Below are 21,945 nucleotides of genomic sequence, written 5' to 3' on the forward strand. Positions count from 1 at the left end.
TTGCCTTGCAGTAGAACCCTTAATGATGACGGTGCTAAACTTTAAGTGCTAAGGATGTAACTATACACTTAACTCACGATTCAATACGAGTCATGATTTCAAGTTCACAATACAATTTTCTCAAGATTTTTTTTAACAGAAACTGCAGACAAATGACTGAAAAACATGACTTTATTTATATAAACTGTGCAAAACAGATGTTACATATTACATTTTTAAAGCAAATCCAACATCAAAATAACTAAAAAATCTCTTAAACTAAGAAAATGTAGTGACGTCTGAAGTCAAACAAGTGAAATCAAAACCCACACACTGACAGTGAATTGTTACATCCCTATTACATTCATGTGTTAGTTGTTTTAAGAAGTTAAGTGACAGTTCAAGTTTTTACTGTAGTTAACACAGAGAATGTTTATGTAGGGTTACATATACTCTCGCTCTTTCCAGTGCCAGTTGTGTATGAGATTGTGTTTCACACATATGCCCTTGTATTCTTAAATTATTCACAAAAACTATATTTAGCCCTGATGAAATTGGTACCCTGCTTATGAAAGTCAATATCTGAATGACAGTTTGGCATAAAATACTGCTGTGCAGTGACGGATAATTGGACGCCTTTGGCCTCTCGTGGATTATGTTCAGCGGGTTTTTGTTGGTGTTGTAATTAACCGATCATTCATCCTCCCATTGATGGTCTCTGCCCACAGACTCATTCCTGGTCTTAGGTTTCACTCTTTTGTCTGTGCAATGTGAGGACAGACACTGGGGAGGCATGGAATTTCAGTTCATCCCTGCTCAAACATCTCAGGATTTCACAGGTCGCAGTCATTACAAACATTTCTAAGGGATACCACTTTGCAATATCTACAAAGTCGTTCAATAAAGGCCTTTCTTTACAGAAAAGATTGAGAAGTATACAGTATTCCTGGGAAAACTAAAGCACTTATTGGGTCACATCACCAAAATCATTAAAAACATCTCTTGGTATTGAGCCATAGGGATAGTCTTCCATCAGTGGTGCCAAAAGCACTGAAAGATTAAATTATTTTCTTATCTGGGTAACTGACCCTTTGGATTACTAGATCCCTGCTGAGATTATGAGATTCTACTGTTGTCAAGTAAGATCTTTTTCTTACTAATCATATGAGATCGTATTTTAGCCATGTGCATATAATATCAACATTGGTTACAAAAATCAATGACACTTTAACAAATACCTTTTTGAACATAGTCATGACATTCCATTTCATTGACAATTGCCCAGACGTTGCTATCTGTCAACAAAATTCTAATTGTTAATCCCATCAATCATTTTTTTTCACAGGACTGTTTATGTGACATGTTTCATTCCCCCAGAAAAAGATTTATCATCAGCAAGTCCAGTGGATGTGTTCCTTTGTTTAATCTCCTTTCTATCTTTGATTTACAGCACAGTGCAAACTTTTTAACCAGTTTTACTGTAATTACCTGTTCGAATTACAAATGCCACTCTTGAAAACAGGAAATCTTCTGGCTGTGTTGTCTTTATGACTCTTGCAGCCTGTACTCTATACTGGCAGCAGTAAAGTAAAGGATGTTGAAAAGAGGGACTTTTGACAAAGTTCAAGGTATGTTATGATATCTGCAGATTATCTGTGCTGACGAAACTGTCACTCCAAAAGCGCAAAAGTACTACATTCATTAAGGGCAATTTTGTTGTTTCCTTGTCAGGTTTTTTCCTTAAGTAAGCAGACTGTTTGCTAGTTCTAAAGTGTCCTGGCCACCCAAGTCTTTTGGCAAGTTTCCCATTTTTAAAGTGTGTATGAACATTTTTAAACTGTAATATCTTTTATCTTTCGTGGTCTTACAAAAACCTCTTCAGGCTAATTCATTGTCCTCTTTGGAATAATACCAAACCATTGGAGTCTTATTCTCTCTCAGATGATTTTTTTCTTTGTCTGGATTCTGTGAGTCATTAGGATTTGGCATCTTGTGTAGTTAAAAAACAGTAAACGGGATAAGATAAAAGAGCAAATCATGCTGGTGGGACTCCCCACAGGAGATGTAAAGTGTAGAACAGTAAAGGCACCTCTGCTGTCAATAAATTACAGTGATCCTAACCTATACAATAATGCAATGCAGTCCATCAGAGGGGTAGAGCTGATGTTTAAGGCTAATCATTACCTAGTTTATTACCCTAGGGTTAATTAACCAAATCCCTACTATAAACATTGTTTATTTTGGTTACACACTGAATAAAAATTACCTTGATCACTGAGTTTGTCTAACAAGTTGGCTTGTAGCTGATAATACAGCAGCAGTCCACCTTTTAATGTTTCCGGAAAGATTAAAAGTGATGGACCCTTTCTTGCATAGCATTGCTTGTAACTCAACTTGAAAATGAGAGAATGTTTCCCACAGAAAGTTGTCATTCTTAATTTTTTTTTTTTTTCTGAAGCAACTGCTATAATTAAATTGTCCATTTTTGACAGTTTTAGAGTGAACAATTGCTTGGTTAAGAGTGTTAACTCCTTCTTGCCTAGAGGGTCAACTAATCTACGTGCAAGCCTCTTAGAATTTGCCACTGAACTGAGGATAGATTTTCTATTCTTTGGGTTCTTTATACATTTGGCAAATATACTTTTTTTCTTTTTTGTTCCTTGAAGGAACAAATGTTCTTGTAAATAAAAGTCAGACACCAGACAATCACAAGTCCCTTAGTCATATTTGGCCAAAAGGAAGCTGCTTTTCATATGACTACACACAATCTTTTCTTTCATTGACATTTTCATCAGGCCAGGAAGTGCAAAATAGCTTAACCTTGTGATAAATATGTGCGCTATAACGACTTTTGTTCTTGAAATAGGTTGTAGTTAACTAGTCTTTGCAGTTTTTGTTTGCTGTATACATGACATGTTGATGAAGGCTGCATTCATTCTTTATGTGCCCACTTTTTAGGCTTTTCATTTTGCAAGTTGTACATATTTTCCATCTTACTTTTTTATATCTTTGGTGTTTACCCTCCCCCTTTACTAGACCAAACAAACATAATCTTGCAGACAGGGGTCAGGTGGATCATCACTGACCCCAGACCATGACGGAGAGCTAGAGGATAAAGTTGTCAAGCTTGTGTTAAGACATTTATGCATCTCAACATAAGCGTCTGTAACATTTTTATAGGGATGGTTGCATGCTGTGCAAAAATGACCAGAGTTTCTTTCTACAGCAACTGAGGTTACATGCACAGAATGCTTGCCTTTATTTTAAAGCCTGGTACTATTAGAGAGACACTTGCACAAACCTCATGTTCCTTTTATCACTAATCTCCCATTAGCAGATGTTGAGGGTCTCTGTCAACTGATCACATAGGCAGTATGAGAAACCAGTCTAAACAAGAAAGTGAGGCCTGGATTACTGTGTAACCACAGAGCACTAAAAAAGGGGGTTTTAACTGGATTGAACAATAAAGGGGGGGGTGTAGGCAGGGACGAGCGGAAGAGAATAAGCTGATGAATTAGCATGAAGTAATTTCTTTGGAATTTTAGTTCCTTGATCTAAATGTAAGACAACTTTCTTTCAAACTTTCACTGATTCCAGTGGATTGAATTTACATTTGCTGATTTTGAATTAGATATATTTTACCATTATCCCATAAAATAATACAATTACTGCAATAAGATTTTGTTGTTTGATATTTAAACACGTTAACATATCACAACGGCAACTTTGCGAGGTAATTGGTTGCATAATTGCAATTGAGTCAGACTAATTTAAACCACTGGAGGGAATTTAGCACAGCTCCTTACATTTCAAACATTCACCACAAAATAGCATTCACTTCTTTTAGTTGAGTTTGGCAAATCACATCTTTTGCTCCCACTGTAGTTTCACTCAGTTTAAAGTTTTTTTAAAGCCATCGTTGTAGTTTTCCAATTATCATGCTTTAACAAAGAGAACAAGTCAAGGGGAACAAATTGCCTTTCTCTGTAAAACACTGAAAGCATCGGTATTGCGCACTGAAAGGCAAAGCTGGCGTAATTCTAAGGTATCAGTCAGCAGGAGAGATCGCTTTTCACTGCTGTGACAAAAGGAGGAGGAAGGAGGAGGAGTTAGGAGAGGAAATATTGCCAGGGCAGCCAATATGGAGCACACCTCCTCCTGCTCTCCCCCCTCTTCTCTTTTGAATGGGGCACTCCTCTTCACTTTTCCTCTCGGCCTAGTGGAGTGTGCGTGGAGTCAGAGCTGGAAAGTGTGTGTGAGGAGTGTAGTGGCACTGTGGACATGTCACAGTTCACTCTGGGAGCCTGATAAAGCAAGTGGACGTGGTCAAGACCTGATATTGTGCCCAAGATGAGGACCCAGTTTGGAGTATTGTTTTTGTTCACCCTGTGCGTGGTCTACTCTGATGCTTGGTTCTGGGCCTGGACTGGTACTACAACTTTGCCCCCAACAGTGGACCATGAGGGGTCTGGCAGTCCAGCAGGTAGTGGAGAACCACCATCAGAGAATATTGCAAGGGTTGGAGCGGAGATCATTGATGAGGAACATGGGATGCAAAAGGTTGTGCAGACTTGGGATGAGACCACTGAGGGACCTCGCCTGACCACTCTATTACCTACAACACAACCAGAGAACAAACGTGCATCAGAAAAGGGAACAACAGGGATTTCATCACGCATACTTAAATCTGGTAATGGCACATCTTCTCTTATGGGTATGGCTTCTGGAGGATCTGATCATTTAAGTTTTACAGGAGATGTTTCAGGACTTGGATCTGGGCTTGAGTCTGAATTGGCTTCAGGCTCTGGGTCAGATCTTTGGTCTGGTTCTGGAATCACATCTGAATTTGCAACAGGATCTGAAACTAGCTTGGGATCTGGCTTTGAAACACAGGGGTTTTCTGAGGAAAATCAACAAGTAGTAATGACCACTGATCATAGGGGGTTAGATAGTGGAGGCAGTGTAGCTTCCCATACAAATGAGCTGAAACTGAACTTTCAAAAGAGTAACCGAACAGATGAGGGCCATAATCTTGGTAGCACAAAAACAGAGCAAAATTTTGATTTATCTGGCGACACCCCCAATAACACAAGAGGAAATAGAAAACTTAACAGTAGCTCTAATTGGAGTGCTAATGACTTAAATTTGACAAAGGATTCTCATGAAAACTCTACCCCAGAAGATTTACTAACCCCAAGGGTAGGCAACAACTTGGTAGAGACTACCCAGGACAACCAGCTAGTGGATGCTTCTCAGTTACCAGCTGGTGAATTAGCAGCTAACCAGGAAGCTTTACTTAACCAAGTGTCACAGACTACACAAGTTTCATTTGTTAGCCAGGCACCTTCTACAACCCAAACACCCAGAACTAATAGCCAAAAAACGTTAATTACCCAAGCACAAACAACTAGCAAGAGACCAGACACTACCTTAAAACCCATTGCTGCCCAACCTCAAGTACCCAGTCAAGCATCAGTGACTAGCCAGAAAGTGGTGACCAGCCAAATTGATCACATCTTAGATGCCACTCAGACAGTATCTGTAAGTGAGCCTAGCCAAGCAACCTTAATTAGCCCGACAGCTGTAGGTACGTTGGCACCAGCTGAGAGCCACACAGAAGTAGCTAAATCAGCACTAATCGCAGAATCCCCTCAATGCTTGTTGCTAGATACTGCTCTCCCTTTCTGCTCCTCCATGGTTGGGGAAAGGTTTGTTGTGCCCAATTACCTCAACCAAACCACTGTGGAGGAAGTCCAGGTACTCCTAAATGAATGGGCATGGCTGTTGAAGTCACCTTGCCACCATAGTTTGGAGTGGTTTTTCTGCCTTCTCTTGGTACCAAAGTGTGGCTCTCCGGTGACGCTGCCGGTGTTGCCTTGCCGGAGTTTCTGCGAAGTCTTGCGGGACAGTTGCTGGACACTCCTGGATGAGGGACGCCTCCCTTTGGAGTGCCACACTCTACCAGACGAGGAGGATGATGGGTATACGTGCTTGTCAGTTAGTAACCAGAAAGGTAATAACTGGTTCAAAAGAATCCTAGTTTTGGGATTCATTTTGAACCAGTTTTCAGTATCCATACTCCCCAGTTTGTCTGGTGTTTCCTCCCACTACCCAATACCCACCCAAATAATTGACATTTATCCCTGATGGTGCAGTCAAAGACATTAACAATATCTTGATTCCCATGCGCAGCAACATCATTTAGAAGAAAAATAAGCATGCTTCAAGTTTGTCAGTCCTGTTGTTAAAAGGTAATAAGTTCTGGCTACAGCTTAACAAGCATGGTGCCAGCCCTCCTTACAGTGCTGCATGTATGTGTTTCCCTTGTCCTTTGGAACGCATGTGACTTACTACTTGAAGGTCATTAACACACACACACACACACACACACACACACACACACACACACACACACACACACACACACACACACAATTGATGTGTATTTCCTGTAAGTTATTCATTCAAAGGGTAATATTTTGCTGATACAGACATACTACATTCTATCCTGCAATGCAATCGTAGCATCAACAGACATACAGTCTATAGTGTTAGGGAAGCCTCAAGCAGGCCTGCCAAAAAAAAATAAAATGTGAATTGAAAGAACCTCCGTTTTCCAAATTTAAATACATAGTTCTTAAATGCAGATTGTAGTAACATTAGAAAACTCAACTAACACTACAACACATTTTCTGTTTCCACAGATAATTATTTATAAGGAATAAAGTACTAATCAATCATCTAAGTATTTTTTTTCTGCCTTGGGCATGTTTTTATTAGCCTTAATACATCTGAAATTGCATAAGACAGAGGCACGTCTTCTGTAAACGACTTATGCATGAAACACTAGATAATTTGGCATGTAGCATTGCATGTCTCTTTTGACAGCAAGTCACTTGCAGACAGCCTGATGTGCATTTGTTTTTTCAGGAATGGACAGATTAGGTTGTCATGCATGGGAAGTGTTCATGCTTGCATCAATGATTTTCAGTGGGATGTCACGACGTTGACAACTGTGCTAAGCAAAAGTATCACAGCTGGAAAGTTGCTGTACTCAGGTACAACATTTTTAACCGGTGAATGCATTTAGATTCAGTATGGCATGTCAAATACCAAAACAGTTCATTTTGTTCTTTGAAATGTGTCTTTCAAAGCAGTCTTAGAGCTGAGGGGTTACATTTCAGTAAGGTTCTTCAAATTCCAGGGAATTAGTAGTAATATGGTAATTTATGGTTTAATTGGTTGATGATATAACCCTAAACGTTTATGGGACCAGTGTGCATTTGAGTATTTTCTCCAGGGCTAACAAGTACAATGCATACCCCTGGTAAAAAAATAAAAATATGATGGTGAAAACAACTCAGATGTTCAGCGAGTGTGGATTCATCCTGTATTCTTAGTTCTGTATCGTTCTGAGAAAATCTGTATCTACCTCGAATTAGGAACATCTTGAACTGCTTTTACTGGGCTACTGTCGTGCCTTCCACTTTAACTTCGTATCACTGGGAGTTGCTGTGTCTTTTTACAGCGTCATTATCTTTCTGACAGCTTGCTTAATTGACAGACATGAGTGGACAAGATGTCTCTGGTTTCAGGACTAAGTGATGCATCTGGGTCCAAATAGATGTGCATGTGTTTAAATTGTCTACCTTTCTATGTGTTGGTGGGGTGCAAGGCAGTTCTGTGGTTTTCTACATATGGGGGGTTAGGGTAAGGTTTTACATGTTGTCTTGTCGTAAATGCCACAACCGTCTAGTGGTAGCTTTGCTGGTTCTTACTGCATAGCTTTACACTTCCATTGTTTGATGCAAGTGTAAAGTAAGGTGTTCCAAATTTGTGTTTGGGAAAGCAAAAAAAAAATAATAAAAAAAATATATATATATATATATATATATATATATATATATATATATATATATATATATATATATATATATATATATATATATATATAGTGGCTTCTACACACAGCAGCCCTGACATTGCTATTTGCAACCTAAGGCAATTGAAGAAGTATGATCTTGTTGCCATTTTTACAACCCGAGGACAGCTTTTATAGGCTCTCCAGAAGCTGGTTCACCACTAACATGAGCGTGTTGGTTGTCACCTGTTAAAGTAGCCTCAAGGTATCACTGGAGTGCTTTCAGTCACTCTAAATCATTCATGGTCAGAAAGAAAACCAGCACAGTTCCGACCATCTGGTACCACTCATTCAAACACAGCAATCTTAAAAATCTACTAATGGACACTGTTAGTTGGAGGGAGGCTGAATAGACTTGATGTACAAAATAACTTTACTATTGACTTACTTCTGTCCCTTTGAGGTGTCTTTGGCCCCACATTCCGAAGATGTTAACAAAATGCCTCATGATGTGCCTACGTCAATATCATACTGGTAAATGTTTAAAAGTAGTTAAGATGTTGGTGGGCTTTGGTTTAAAACAAAATGAGGTCACACATGAATAGCCAAGATAATGTGTTACCAAACTCTGTAAATGTGTGCCCTGCAGCCCAAAATGCTTTTGCCAGTTTATTAGGCCAAAAACTTTATCTAGGGTTTTTTTCTACTGCATCCACCCACTTACAAGTCCTTTGACCTCCTAAATTCACTGATCAAAACCCCTACTATGCAGTGTCTCGGAAGCTTCAGACACTTTTCAATATCTGCAGCTCTGTTTGCTTGATGTGTGGGAGGAGGGCACTCATATTCTCCTTAATACCACCCCACTCCTACATCATTTAACTATGACCTGTCATACAAGAATGTCTCATGATATACTTACATGTTTTTGAGTCGGTATTTCAGATGGAATTAAAGTTGAGGGCTGTCTGCATGGGGCAAGAAACCCAATGAAACAGTTTACACACTAAAATACGGCCTATAGATGTGTGTATGTGGTAGATCACTGTGGGAAGATTGCAGAGATATCGTGTGCATGGAAACATTGTATGAAATCTGTCAGATGTGATCCTTTTACCATGGGGGGGCTACCACCCCTGTGGTAAGTCAGGATTGTTAGGGCACAATAGCCCTTTTTAATGATGTTTTTCCATGGTTACCAGTCTCCTGCTTGAAAGATGAGCAGTCATTCATATCAGGGTCTAGAGGTCAACCTCAATTTATTTTGGTTAGTTCTTGACGGTAAAACTATATCCTGTATGAGGGCCTCCATTACTCTCAGTCAGTCACTAAGCTCAGGCTGTTTTAATTGAAACTAAAGTGATCCATGTCCCTGGCCACCTCTGTGGTGGTCTAAAAACATGAAAAGGATGTGTTCCTGTTAATATATAAGCCGCTCTTTTGGTGGTATCGGTGTAGTTTTTGTTTTGTAGCTTGTTACACCCTTTTGGTGGTCTGACACTGATTTGTAGCACCATAGTTCCATTGAGCCGAGATTGATATTGTATCTCATGACCGGATGCCCAAAGCTGGCTCCAGTTCTTTGGCGTGCTGCTTGCCAGGGAATCGTTTTGAGTTGGCTCTCAGGAGGGTTCCAATTATGGGCACAGTGTAGTCTGACTTCCTTGCTGCCAGAAACTCATTGCCCCCTCTGGTTTGTGTTGCACCGGTACAAAATGAGAAGTGATGAGGCAGTGTTGCAAAACACAGTACTGTGTTGAGCTGGATAATGGCCCAATTTTGACCGTAAAAAGTGTTTTAACAGATTCTAAAGGAGAGTGGTGCTGTCTCAGCACTATGAATGAGCTCTAAACCTATTTAGAATTTCAGCTCTTCCTCTGTGAATATCATACATACGTTTTTTTTATTCCAGAGTTCCCAAAAGACATATTTATGAAGCTAGCAGTATGTGGCAGATGGTTTGTTTACTCCCTGCATGTTGCCTCAAAAGTTGGTTGCTTACAGGTAGAGAACTTAAACAGTATCATATTACGCCTTCCCCAAAGAGTAAAGTACCCAGCTTGTGGTAGGCCCATCTTCCTTTTTGTGGTTTGAGAATTACAGCTCAGTCTTCAGGGCGAGCAAACATGAAATTTCCTTCCTGAACTGTGATGTGGTTTTCGGTTTAATATCTTTTTCCAAGCATTCTACATCATCAGGTTGAAGATACCACAACATTTGCCCAGAGGTTCACAGAATATCCTTTGGAGAAAGAAATGACAATTTATTTATGTTTTTAATATGTACCTTTTTACATTTAAAACATCCTTTGCTTTTTTTCATTTATTTTTCAGTTTAGTGACATATTAGATCATACGCCATGTAGTGGAACCTGATTTTGGTAATAGAACTATTAGATAGTAGTTACATATGGTATATATTTTTATGTTATAGTCTAGGGCGTAATTTCCACTTATCAAAATCCACTTTCAAATTAATTTGAAATTTTATTTACAAGTCTCAGTGATCAGCTCCTATTTTAAACAATAAAGAAAGTAAAGGATATCGTTTTTTCTTATACATAGTTAAGTACTATTCTTTCTGGAAGGATTTATCATTGATTGACTATCAACTGAATTATTTCCAGGATTTTGTATCGCAATAGTTCCTAAATGTATGTAGAAATGCAGGAAATGGGATTCAAATTGAAAACATTTTTGTCGGAGGACCCCGGCCCAGGCCCATTCTGTGGCCCGTCCCCCCACTTTTAAAACTAAAGTTACACCCTTGGTTATAGTTATATAGTATGTAAATTCCAGTAATCATGGTACCATATCTACTTCCACAAGGGCTGCTGTGTGTATAAGTGCACCATCCGTGTGTATCAATGAGCTTACATTCTCTTCAGCAACAATATGGGCATTTAAAGGTAAAATGTATTTGTCAAAATAAAATAAAAAGCAGTATTTTTTGCCTGATAAAATAGATCCCACCAAGTACTTGACATTGATGTAACATGATAAGCATTACAATGACTCCCTTTAGTCCTCTAAGCAGCCAGACATAGGCTACATTAAAAATAACTAAGATCAAACAGGGATCAAATAAGCAGAAAGTAAACACAGCCACCATATCGTGTGACCAAAGTTAATTTACTTCACTTTTAAATCAATTGGCGAACAAACACAACATGTATAGTTTATGCTGCAAATGCATAAACATTGTAGATATTTCTTTTTTTTTTTTTTTTACAATAATGGAAAGTAATTTATACGTCTCCAGAGGTGAACTCGGACACTCCAAACACAGGTCAGGCCACTGACTAGCTATTTTGCAGAGTGAGGGGAAGAGATCATTGGCCTTGTCAGCAGGCCTCAAGGGATGTTTTAAATGGTGATGGAGTGTAGTCAGTGAAGCTGCAACGTTTTCTGGGACTGTCCAGATGTTTCAATGTTTTCCAGTGGATTAGAAAGGATCCTGTACTTCCCAAAGCTGTGTATACAGCCTCACACTGTGTATACAGCTTTATCAACGGGGTATCACAAACTCTGGTACCCCGTCCTGGAATGTAAGAGTAAAAAAAAAGCGCTGCGTTTCTGGTCAATAAGCCGCCTTCTTGACAAGACAAACTAGCACCATAAACCCAGCACGGCTCCATTCATCAGCAGTCCTTTTCTATGCCCGATTGGCCTTGAAGCTGTCATTGGTTAACAAAAGCTGAAAAACCTGAATTGAGATTGCACTTAACATGCTAATAGTGAACCCAACATTTTTTTATCTCTGAGAAGGAATGACTGGCTGGCCTTTTGCTGACAATGCAGGCACATTAAACAGGCTTCAGCAAAAGCATTCTTTTGCGAGCCTAAAGCAGGTTAAACCTTTTCATCTGCTTTAGATCCGCTCACGTAATTGTCTTTATTTACGCTTCCAAGCTTTTTTTTTTTTTTTTTTTTTTCCATTACTGGCTTCTGGCACAACTGCATCAGGATCCTTTTTTAGATTTGTAGTTAAGAGTGATACTTTTTGCATTTAGTGTTTGTATATCATCTGGTTTGTTCATCTTTTTAGTAAATTCTGAACATCCAGTCCAAAAAAGTGCACATCTGGTCTGTGTGAGTGATGACTAATAGGTGGGATGTTTCCCTAATGAGGGGTGTGGGAAGCTTGGAACGTCTGTGCGAGGTGAGGTCTTGCTGTTCATTTGGCGAATGAATAAGATGATCAGACGTTTGATTTCTAGGAGAAAGAGATGGTCATACGTACTTTGCTGAGAGGGACAACCAGAATCAGTTTGAGAGATCTCGCATTCCAATTTTTTTTACGGACCTTGAAGTTTAATTTGCATTCAGATCGGATATTTTTCATGACCAGTTGCTAATTTACAGTCCACATGTTTCTTGCGCATCATTAAAGAAAGTGAATTGCAGGCATTTTTCAGTATAAATGTTGTCATTCAGAGAAAAAAAGAGATATGATAAACGCTCAGTTATGGAGTGTTTCTGCTTTTATAAATAACCCTCATATCAACATCGGAACCCGTAGCAGGAAAGTTCTACAATTAAAATGGCGTGCGTTACCGCTTAATGAATTTTACCACTGGATCACTACAAAAGTGTTGCCTTTTTCAACCCTACTCTGGCAGAGATTGTGCACAAAAGAGGGAGCTAGGTTCAGACATGTGAGCACAGGCCCACTGAAGAGACCCTCGAGGTTTCTCATTCTGACTCTATCAGACTTAACATCTGGTTGGCCTGCTGCAGTTGACTTTGTTGTTAACTGCCATTCATGCAGCAGTCAAGGACTCGCAGTCTACCTGAGGGGCTCTGAACCTGGGACTCTGTCTGTCTGTCATTTCATGGTTAACGTTTTCCAATTTAGGTAGAAAAAAAATGCCTTTTATGCTAAAGGCCTGGTTTCAGGATTTAAAAAATTCAGAAAGGTTTATCAAGGTTTTACCAAGTGACATGTAAGAGCAACATTTGTATTGTCTTTTATGAGTCAATATTCTATAGACAGATATTCAGCTATCCCTCTAAACCCTACTATTAAGCTGGCCTTTTAGCGTGCTATATTAGATAGATGTTTTTGGATTATCCAAGAAGATGCTGTTTTGAAATTGACTCAGAGTAGCATTCGTAAAGTCGACTACTGTATCTCACAAAACGGTTCTGTTATTTCTGAATTGCAGACCGCTGCTATTGACGCTGTTCTGATCGTAGATTCTGGAGGACCATTTTTTTTTTATTTTAAGTTTTTTTGGGGCATTTTCAGCCTTTATTTTGGATAGGACAGCTGAAGACATGAAAGGGGAGAGAGAGGGGGAATGACATGCAGCAAAGGACCGCAGGTCGGAGTCGAACCCGCTGCGTTGAGGAGGAAACCTCTATATATGGGCACCCGCTCTACCATCTGAGCTATCCGGGCGCCCTATTAACAACATTTTTAAATCCATATTTTGTAAGATAAGATGCTTTATTGTCATTGCATGTTAAACGCAACAAACTTTGGTTTGGCAGCAATCCTCTTAGCTTATGAATCTACATATGCAAACATGCAATATATTGACCAACATATATAAATATTAGAGTATATACAGTATACATATAGAAATGTAAAGAGTTATATAGTGTATAAAAATTACACTAAGTATATTTTAAATTACTAATTCAATAGTTACAGATAGAACAAAACTGAGTCTATCTAACAAGTTGATGATAAGTGAGTCTATGCCTAGGCGCAGCTACACTGTAACCTAACATGCTCACAATGACAATGATGATGCCTAATTTTGTGTCAAATTATTGATTTCTGTAGTCAGTAGCTGTGTAGTAAGCAGGATAATGTTGAGCGAGCGGGTCATTTATTTATTTCAAATTAAACCCCTTCAGGGTGATTACAAGACCTCCCCCAATTTGCAATAATGACCCGCCTGTTGCTATACATATACATACTGCATATCCCTTACTCACAAACGCATCCTTTTATATGATCTAAACATGCTTTTCCAGATATGGTTTATATTTTTGACAGGTCTTAATACTATAACTGCTTCATACATATCGATGACATGTACATATTAAAATTTGAAACCCGTTATCTGAGGAATCTTTTCAGAAATGTTTATCTTATTGGTGCGGAGGGGAACTGCATAATTAACACTGGAAAGTAGTTTTTTTGCTGTCCTGTTATGGTTGGACTGGGCTCTCCATTAGCTCTGTCAGTTGTCGGACAGCGCGCGGAAAAATTCAGGCCGGTGTTTATGGTTGTGCAGCAGAAAGCAGGACCCCGGGTTCAGCTAAACCCCTCGTGTGTTTAAGCTCTCAACAAAGCCAACGGCAGACCCCGCTGATCTCCAGCACTCGGCCCAGTGGGGAGGCTTTGAACCGGGCAATATTAGTCACCAGGTGGTAAACCAAAGCATTTCTTCAAAGCGCCAGAAACGGCGTCAAGTGTTCTCCCAAAACAGTGATTTTCCTTTTAACGTGAAGAAACAGTATTTCTGATCAAAGCAAAAAGGTTTGATGCTAGTAAAACATCACCATGATGTGAGTCAACACACATCGCTCTTTGTGTTTCTTGTATTTCCTAAACGCCTCCAGTTATTATGCAGTGACCTCACCAGAGTCACCCAGGGTAATGGAAGAGTGAGCAAAGATATACAGCAGGCCCAGCTGTTGGTCCCTTGGTGCCTCGGAACTGGGACATTTAGCAGATGTCACACAAGTCGGAAGAGCTTTTTGCTTTTTAGTGTCTTCAGGAATGGGATTCATAGATATCAATCTGTACCCTGTTCTGCACACAGGTCTGTTGATGCAATTGTCTGCCAGAGTTTTGCAGACAACACACCAAGAAGGTATATCTATCCTGACACCTTTGTTTCAGACGACATTACATAATAAGGCTTAAACCTTTTTTAAGGGTAACCACAACACAGCAGAAATACAAAGTTTTTTTCTTGACACACATTTAAAAGGTGCAGGAGGTAAGACTTATAAACTAACTTTCTGTCATATCTGCTGAAACTGACCCTATGTTCCAGTAGAACTACATGAAGCACATACATACATACATAAAAATCAGGGCCGGGGGGTGGGGTGTCTAACTGCGTGTCAATCACTGCTCATGCACACGCAGTCATTCTCCCTTGTGGGGGGAGGGGCTTAGGAGACCGTTTTGGGCTTTAGCAGAAAGGGGGGGAGGGACTGAGAACTTGTCGATGTTCAAATGTTTTTGGCTAAGTCCTGGATCTTCACAATCCTACCTACAGCACCTTTTTAAGTGTAAAGTTATTTTGACTCCGACACTGAGAGAGCTAAATTGATCAATGTCTCAAGTCACATCTTCATGCACTGTATGTATCTTCTATGCCTTTAGATCTCCCTTCGGATTAGGAAGTGCAGGTTTAGCGTTCGCTGGTCTCGTCTTTGGAATACAGGCCTTTCAATGTCTGCTAAAGTCATCTTCTTTCCTTGGTCTCATATGGCCTATCCATTTGCCTTTTTATGGGACATGCCGACCCTTTCCATATTTCAATCTAGAAGTTACAACATGGTTTGTTTGTTTGTGGTCCCCTGAGCAGAGTCTCTTTACCAATGCTTCTCAAACACGACCACAGCTTGTTTGGAGGCAGTTGTGATAACTGTCCATCTACATTTTATGAAATGGGTCAGTGTTACTTCAGTTTTGAACAGGAATAGTCTTTTACCAATTATGCTGTTGATTATTTTTGTTCTAGCACAACAAAGACTCATACTACAGTCCTATGCAAGTTACAGCAGTTGTTTCTGCACTCATCAGGCACATTCACTTTCAGCCCCCAACCCCAACCCCCCCCCCCCTCCAGCAGCCTGGTCTAACATTATACCCTGCCATGCAGCCCTCCTTTCTAACTTCCAATATATTTCAATGTGTATTGTAGCCTTACATTTGTTTTCTCTCCTCCATCTAGACCAGAGTGGAGTCTCCCTGCTACAGCTGATTGGGGATCCTCCTCCTAATATGATCAGCCAGGTTTTCGGGCCCGACAACAGCCCTGGCTATGTCTTTGGCCCCAATGCCAACACAGGCCAGCTGGCCCGTGCCCACCTGCCCAGCCCCTTCTTCCGAGATTTTGCCCTCATCTTCAATCTGAAACCCACCTCTGACAGGGGCGGCGTCATCTTCTCCGTCACCGACTCCGCACAGCAGATCATGTACGTGGGCGTTAAACTGTCGGCCGTGCAGGGCAGCAACCAGAACGTCATCCTGTACTACACGGAGCCCGACTCCCAGCAGTCGTACGAGGCGGCCAGCTTCCGTGTGCCCTCCATGAGGGATACCTGGACCCGTTTTGCCATCGCTGTGAGGGACGACAAGGTGATGTTCTACCTCAACTGTGACACAGACCCTCAGGTGATGCGCCTTGAGAGGTCCCCGGACGAGATGGAGCTGGAGGCCGGCGCTGGGGTCTTTGTCGGCCAAGCTGGAGGAGCCGACCCTGAGAAGTTTCTGGTGCGTACGCAGGCTTCGTCTGTTTTCAACAAAACAATATTCAGAAATGAAATCCAGAAATGAAATTATTTAAAAGCTGTATGACATTTAAATATAAACTGTATTTATTTTAAAAACTTTCATAGTAGATAGTTATTTGCAGGACTTCATTTTTGTTTTGGAGTAGGAAGACTGCACATCTCCAAACAATTAAGAACCAACATAAACTGCGAAGAGCCAGGAGTCCTGCTGCTGCCTGAAGCACAGTAAAGTGTTTTGACTTTCCACAGTCCATCATGTGAAACATCTTGGCCGAATAACTCAAATGATTTGATTGCTCATAATTGGCCTACTCTGCACCCCAACACAAATGCCTCACCCTAACCCATCTTTATGAGAGTAGTCTGCAAATAACAGTTGGGATGTAATTACCATGAGTCATTTGACCGTTGTAAATCCCAGCAGTTGACTGCAACAACTGTTGACCTTAGCTGTTAAAGGGTTAAAGTCATTTACCCGCTGGCTACCTGCACGGAGAACACATGTAACTGCAGACGTGTTGTTCATGCATTCTGCCACTGACACTCTATTGCTTTAGTGATTTACATACTCTGGAGCATTTTACAATCAGTCAAACAGACACTATTGACTAATGTCCTTATAATTCACCTAGACTACGTTCAGACTGCAGGCAAAAGTGGCCCAATTGTGATTTATATTTTTTATTTATTTTTTGGTCAAGTGACCAGGTCAGACTTCTTCAGAAGTAGTGTGAACACTCAAATCTTGCCCAGATCAGATTTTTTTTCAAATCAGATTTAGACCACTTCCATATGTGGTTCTGAATCAGACCCAGGTCGGATTTTTTTTTTTTTTCAATGCGGCCGCAGTGTGAACAACCAAGGCAGATTTGAAGCGACTTTTACGTCAATCTATATCAACATTTGTTACAATTAGGCACATGCGGGTCAGTTCGAAACCACAAACAGTTCACACTGGAATCTGATATAAGCCACATTTTAAAAGGTAATGTGAACAGCCAAACAAAAAATTGGATATGAGCAAAAAATCTTAATTAAGCATTAAGACTTGCGGTGTGATCGTAACCTTAGAATCGGATCAGAATCAGATATAAAAGATGGATCATTACATAATTTCTTATAAAGTGACACCTGAAAATACAACTCAGGTTCCATGTTGAGGAGATATCGTTAATTCATGCATTTATTTTTTATCTTAGAAAATAAGATATTTAATAGACTTTTAATGCCTTAGATGGAAGTTACTCAGTCACTTTTAATAGACGACTGGCTTTTATTGGCCCTGAAGCCATAAAGGCAGAGGCCCTTTGGAATAACTTTACAGGTGAGCCAAAAAAGGAGGATATTCCCTGCATCCACTGCTAAAAAGTTTATTTAAATAACAATGATTATATTGTTATATAATTAAGAAAAAAACATATGTACGCTACTTAATGTCAAAATTCCAAACAAGTAATTTCCATGTGGCTGCAAGCCCTTGTTTGCCCAGCTGAAACAGCTGTTGCACTTGTTAAAATCTTTTTTTGTATTGCCATGTTTGAAGGCAGCTGCTTATTTAGTTGTAAACCACTTTGCAACTCTGCTGCACAGTTTGTTTTCTTTTTTTTTTTTTACACAAGCCCATGTAAGTAGTGTGTAGTCAGATATTTTGTCAGAATTTGGAAAAAGGAACCTAACCCTGTTTATTCTTTCAGGAAATGTGTTGACCCGAGCATGGCCCCGAGCTAGAGAGGTCTTGCGAATTTAATTTCTTTAATCAAATCAAGACTTGCCGATCTTCCTCGGCATTTAAATATTTACATTATGTATTTATAAAATGGACATTCCATTCTGAAGCAGGATTTGTTTTAGTGGATGTCCCTTTTTCTTCATCATCCATCACTAGCAAAAACATGCTGCAGTGACAGTTTAGTCCTTCTCATGCATGGCATCTGCGATTTATTGTGAAGATCTAAAGCAATTTGTTCGAAAAAATACCATGACACATCGACTAAACACTGTAAAAAGCCTGTCTAGAGACAGGGTTTCAACGTCAAAGAGCCTTTGCTGTTTATCTTCAAAGTTCTCTTAAAAAATCCATTTGACTTTTTTCTCAGGACATAAATTTGTGCTGGAGAGTTAACTTCAAATAACTCTGCAGCAGCAGAGAAACCACCTCTTCATTCAGAGCTAATGGCCCTTTGATGGCACAGTCAGATAGCATTCATGCTACAGTATCTGTGCAAGTATCCTGTGCTGGAACATGTATCAGATTGTTTGTGTGAGGCAGAGATAATGGCACTTCACAGGAAGAGGCTAAAACTGGAGACATCAATAGCTTCTCTGATTTGGCGGAAAGGGGGAATTCCCTCAAAAATATGACCAAAGTTCAAAGATAAGCATCCATATTTCTATGTTGAAAGTAAGGTGTGTGTGTGTGTGTGTGTGTGTGTGTGTGTGTGTGAGTGAGTGTGAGAGAACAAGTGTTCTGACATTATGATATGTATCATTAACATCAAAACACGTCTTTATTTTGCAACAGGGGGTGATGGGTGAGCTGAGGGTGGTGGGAGACCCCCGTGCTGCTGAGAGGCACTGTGAAGAGGATGAAGATGACTCGGATGTGGTAAATGACAAAAACATTTTCTCTCATTACTGTGTGAAAATACAAACAAGCATGTAAGCTAGGCAGCCAAACAGGGTTCTGTTAGCTTAGATTTTTCCTATCCTGATATTATACTGGGACTAACCAGCTCTCATCTCCATGTCTTCCACATGGATCATAAACTGGTGATTTCTTTTTTTTTTGCCTTTTGGGACATGCAGCTTCCGCCTCAGGATTTTCAGCCATCATGTGCATAGTTTGATTATCATTTTAAAAGGAGTAAGCTGGAAACACTAAAAAAAGTCATCCGAAAACAAGGTTCTTCAACCAACTCATGGAGCTAACATTAACCTAATATGCTAATTAGCTGATCAAAGCAACGGTTCTATTCAGTTCAGGGACCCGTCACACGTGCGAGAAATTACCATTGGGGAATATTGTCATGGAATTTTCCTTTGCAGCAGGGGGTAGAGGTTTGAGAGTTTAGTAAATTGAAACAAATAAGACAGACTGAGACTAAAACCAAGTTGGGTTTTTGTATTTTATTAAAGATATTAAACATATATATTTTGCAAAATAGGAAGAATACAGGTTCACAAGAAGCACGTAGCTCGGTGGGTCAAAGATTCTTCAAATGAGTGGAAGGAAAGAGTGAGCTTAAATGCACATTTGGGAAAAGGGGAGTGACATTTGAACACAATCAATTGTCAAACAATAAAGATAGCAACCTTCTAGAAGTTTCTTTCTGACGACAGTAAAGATATAGATCCGGTACTGGCATTTATCAGGGAAACACAGGCATACGTCATAAAATCACTTTCATCTAATCCTTTGCCCCTTTCTGACATACATCCTTAAATCTAATCCTCTGTCCTTTCCTGATGTACCTCATAAAACCACTTCATCTAATCCTATGTCCCTTTCTGCCCCAGCTGGGGTCACGCTCCCCGTACATCTAAACAGACAAGGGGGGGAACGGATCTGGGAGGGGAGGATGTTAGATTTTATGGCCTTGTGGGTTATCAGTTCACACAACGGGCATACACTTTCTCTCGGACTCTCAGTCTCTGAAGTATAAACAAACTTTAATCCACATGCAGGAATGCAAATGAACTGTCTTTGCTTTGGTGTATGAAAATGCAATGTGCTGATTAAAAACATAAGGATTATAAAGAATAAATGCTTAAATGTGAATTTGCCATTACAATATTCACCTCCCATCCAATTTAGAGTTGCAACTAACGGTTACTTCCAACAAACCAACCAAACGACAATTCAAACGGACGACAAACCAGCAAACTGATTTCTGTGTGTGTGTCACATCCTGCACTGCCTGTATTCAGCGCGGGCATCGCCGGCGTTGGCAGTCACTCGCCTGCATTGGTGCATGACCCTTCCCCTGGTCTACCTCTGTCTGAAATCAGGAACCTGTCATCTCAAATATGACTACGACAGTTGCCGGTGGAACTGCCACTGCATTTGGGAAATGCCCTGCACAAGTACTGACATTTTACTGGACTTTGTTGATTTATTCCTGCATGTTACATCCAGGGTTCAAAATTAACTTTTTCATCCACCAGCCAAATGGCTAGTGAATGTTCCAATTTTAATATCCACTCAATAGACTACCATAGTTTTTTTTGGACTGGTGGGTGAAGCTAATCTACCACCCAATTGCATATTTTACCAGCATTTGGCTGGTGCTAATTTTGAACACTTAATAGCAATAATTGAATTCAATTTTATTTATAGTGTCTAATCATAACAGAAGTTATCTCAGGACACTTTACAGATAGAGTAGGTCTAGATCACACTATAATTTTCAAAGATCCAACAATTCCCCCCAAGAGCAACTATTGGTGCAACACAGGCAGAAACCTCGGAGAGAACCAGCCTGTTACTGGGCGGCCATCTCCCGCTGCCGGTTAGGACACAGAGACTCTGATACAGATATGCAGGAATATACAATACAAGAAATATACAATATTAAATCTCTAACGGATAAGTGTGTGAGAGCAGCCTTTTTCGCCACTGACCCTGACCACCCACACTCACACACAAACACAGGTGCCTCACTGCAGCCCACCACCCAGCAGCCTCTACTGCTGTTGCCTTCACAGCTGCTCTGCTCGCTCAGACCACCAAAACCTCGTCCTTACTGACAGAAGAAGGCCCAATATTTTAACGCTTGTGCTCGCCAGATCTTTAGATGTTGTGTTGATTAGATGAGGGAGTCCCATTGCAAGTGGAAATGGCAGGTTTCTGATTTCAGGATGTGTCTTTTATCTCAAACGCTAACCTCACACACAGCTGTTTCCCTATAGAGGACATGTTCAAGATATTGAGTTACCAAGGGGAGTAATTTACACCTACTTATTGTATTCTACATTGTCTGATACAAGAAATATACAGACATTTGACTTAATGACATAGACCACTGATCATTTCAAGAGAGTTTAGTATTATATAGCACCTTAATTGAACTGGGTAAAAGGCTCATTGAAATTAAAATATCTGTATAAAGAGGGACCTGGCCAAGAAGGTGGCATAAAACCACTATTACAGCAATAAAGACTAAACCGACAACTAAAATAGGCCAATAATGCTGTCACACTGAGCACAAATAACATAGAGGTTTAGAGTTAAATATATATTCGATAAAAAATACTAACAACACTAAATTGCTAAATTCCTTTTATAGCTGACTTGGATTGTACCAATAATTTAACTAGAGTGCATGAACATGTTTAAGGAACATTTTCAGATATTACAGGTTTGTAATCAGTGCACTCAATAAAAACAAAAATGAAAATGTAAAATGTCTTCTTGGTCTCCCCAGGCTTCAGGTGAAGGAAGTGGCTATGAGGAAACCAGACCCCCAAAACCAGCCGTGGAGAAGCACAGATGGACGGTATGGAACAGCATTTTATTTATTATTGAGCTCTTTTACTTATTACAAAGGTCTGACAATAGTCACACACTGTTGTTAAGCGTGGCTTAATTTTGTTTCATTAAGAACTGGGTTCCTTGCA

The 21,945-nt window shown here is 40.0% G+C and overlaps 1 protein-coding gene across 3 annotated transcripts in view; it reads left to right on the forward strand.

Moving 5' to 3' along the window:
- col18a1a (collagen type XVIII alpha 1 chain a) overlaps positions 1-21,945 on the forward strand; it is a 102,368-nt gene that overhangs the window by 35,562 nt on the left and 44,861 nt on the right. For 2 of the 3 annotated variants that reach the window (XM_028591722.1, XM_028591723.1), the window contains exons 1-4: positions 4,203-4,669; positions 15,768-16,309; positions 18,851-18,934; positions 21,753-21,824. In XM_028591722.1, coding sequence (XP_028447523.1) covers positions 4,330-4,669; positions 15,768-16,309; positions 18,851-18,934; positions 21,753-21,824 — 1,038 coding nt within the window. In that variant the 5' untranslated portion in view covers positions 4,203-4,329. Of the gene's footprint in view, positions 1-4,202; positions 4,670-15,767; positions 16,310-18,850; positions 18,935-21,752; positions 21,825-21,945 lie in introns of those variants that run through there. The other variant, XM_028591724.1, reaches the window with a different exon arrangement.

The sequence above is a fragment of the Perca flavescens genome, chromosome 11 (genome assembly GCF_004354835.1).
Source record: "Perca flavescens isolate YP-PL-M2 chromosome 11, PFLA_1.0, whole genome shotgun sequence".
In the NCBI taxonomy this organism is placed as follows: Eukaryota; Metazoa; Chordata; class Actinopteri; order Perciformes; family Percidae; genus Perca; species Perca flavescens.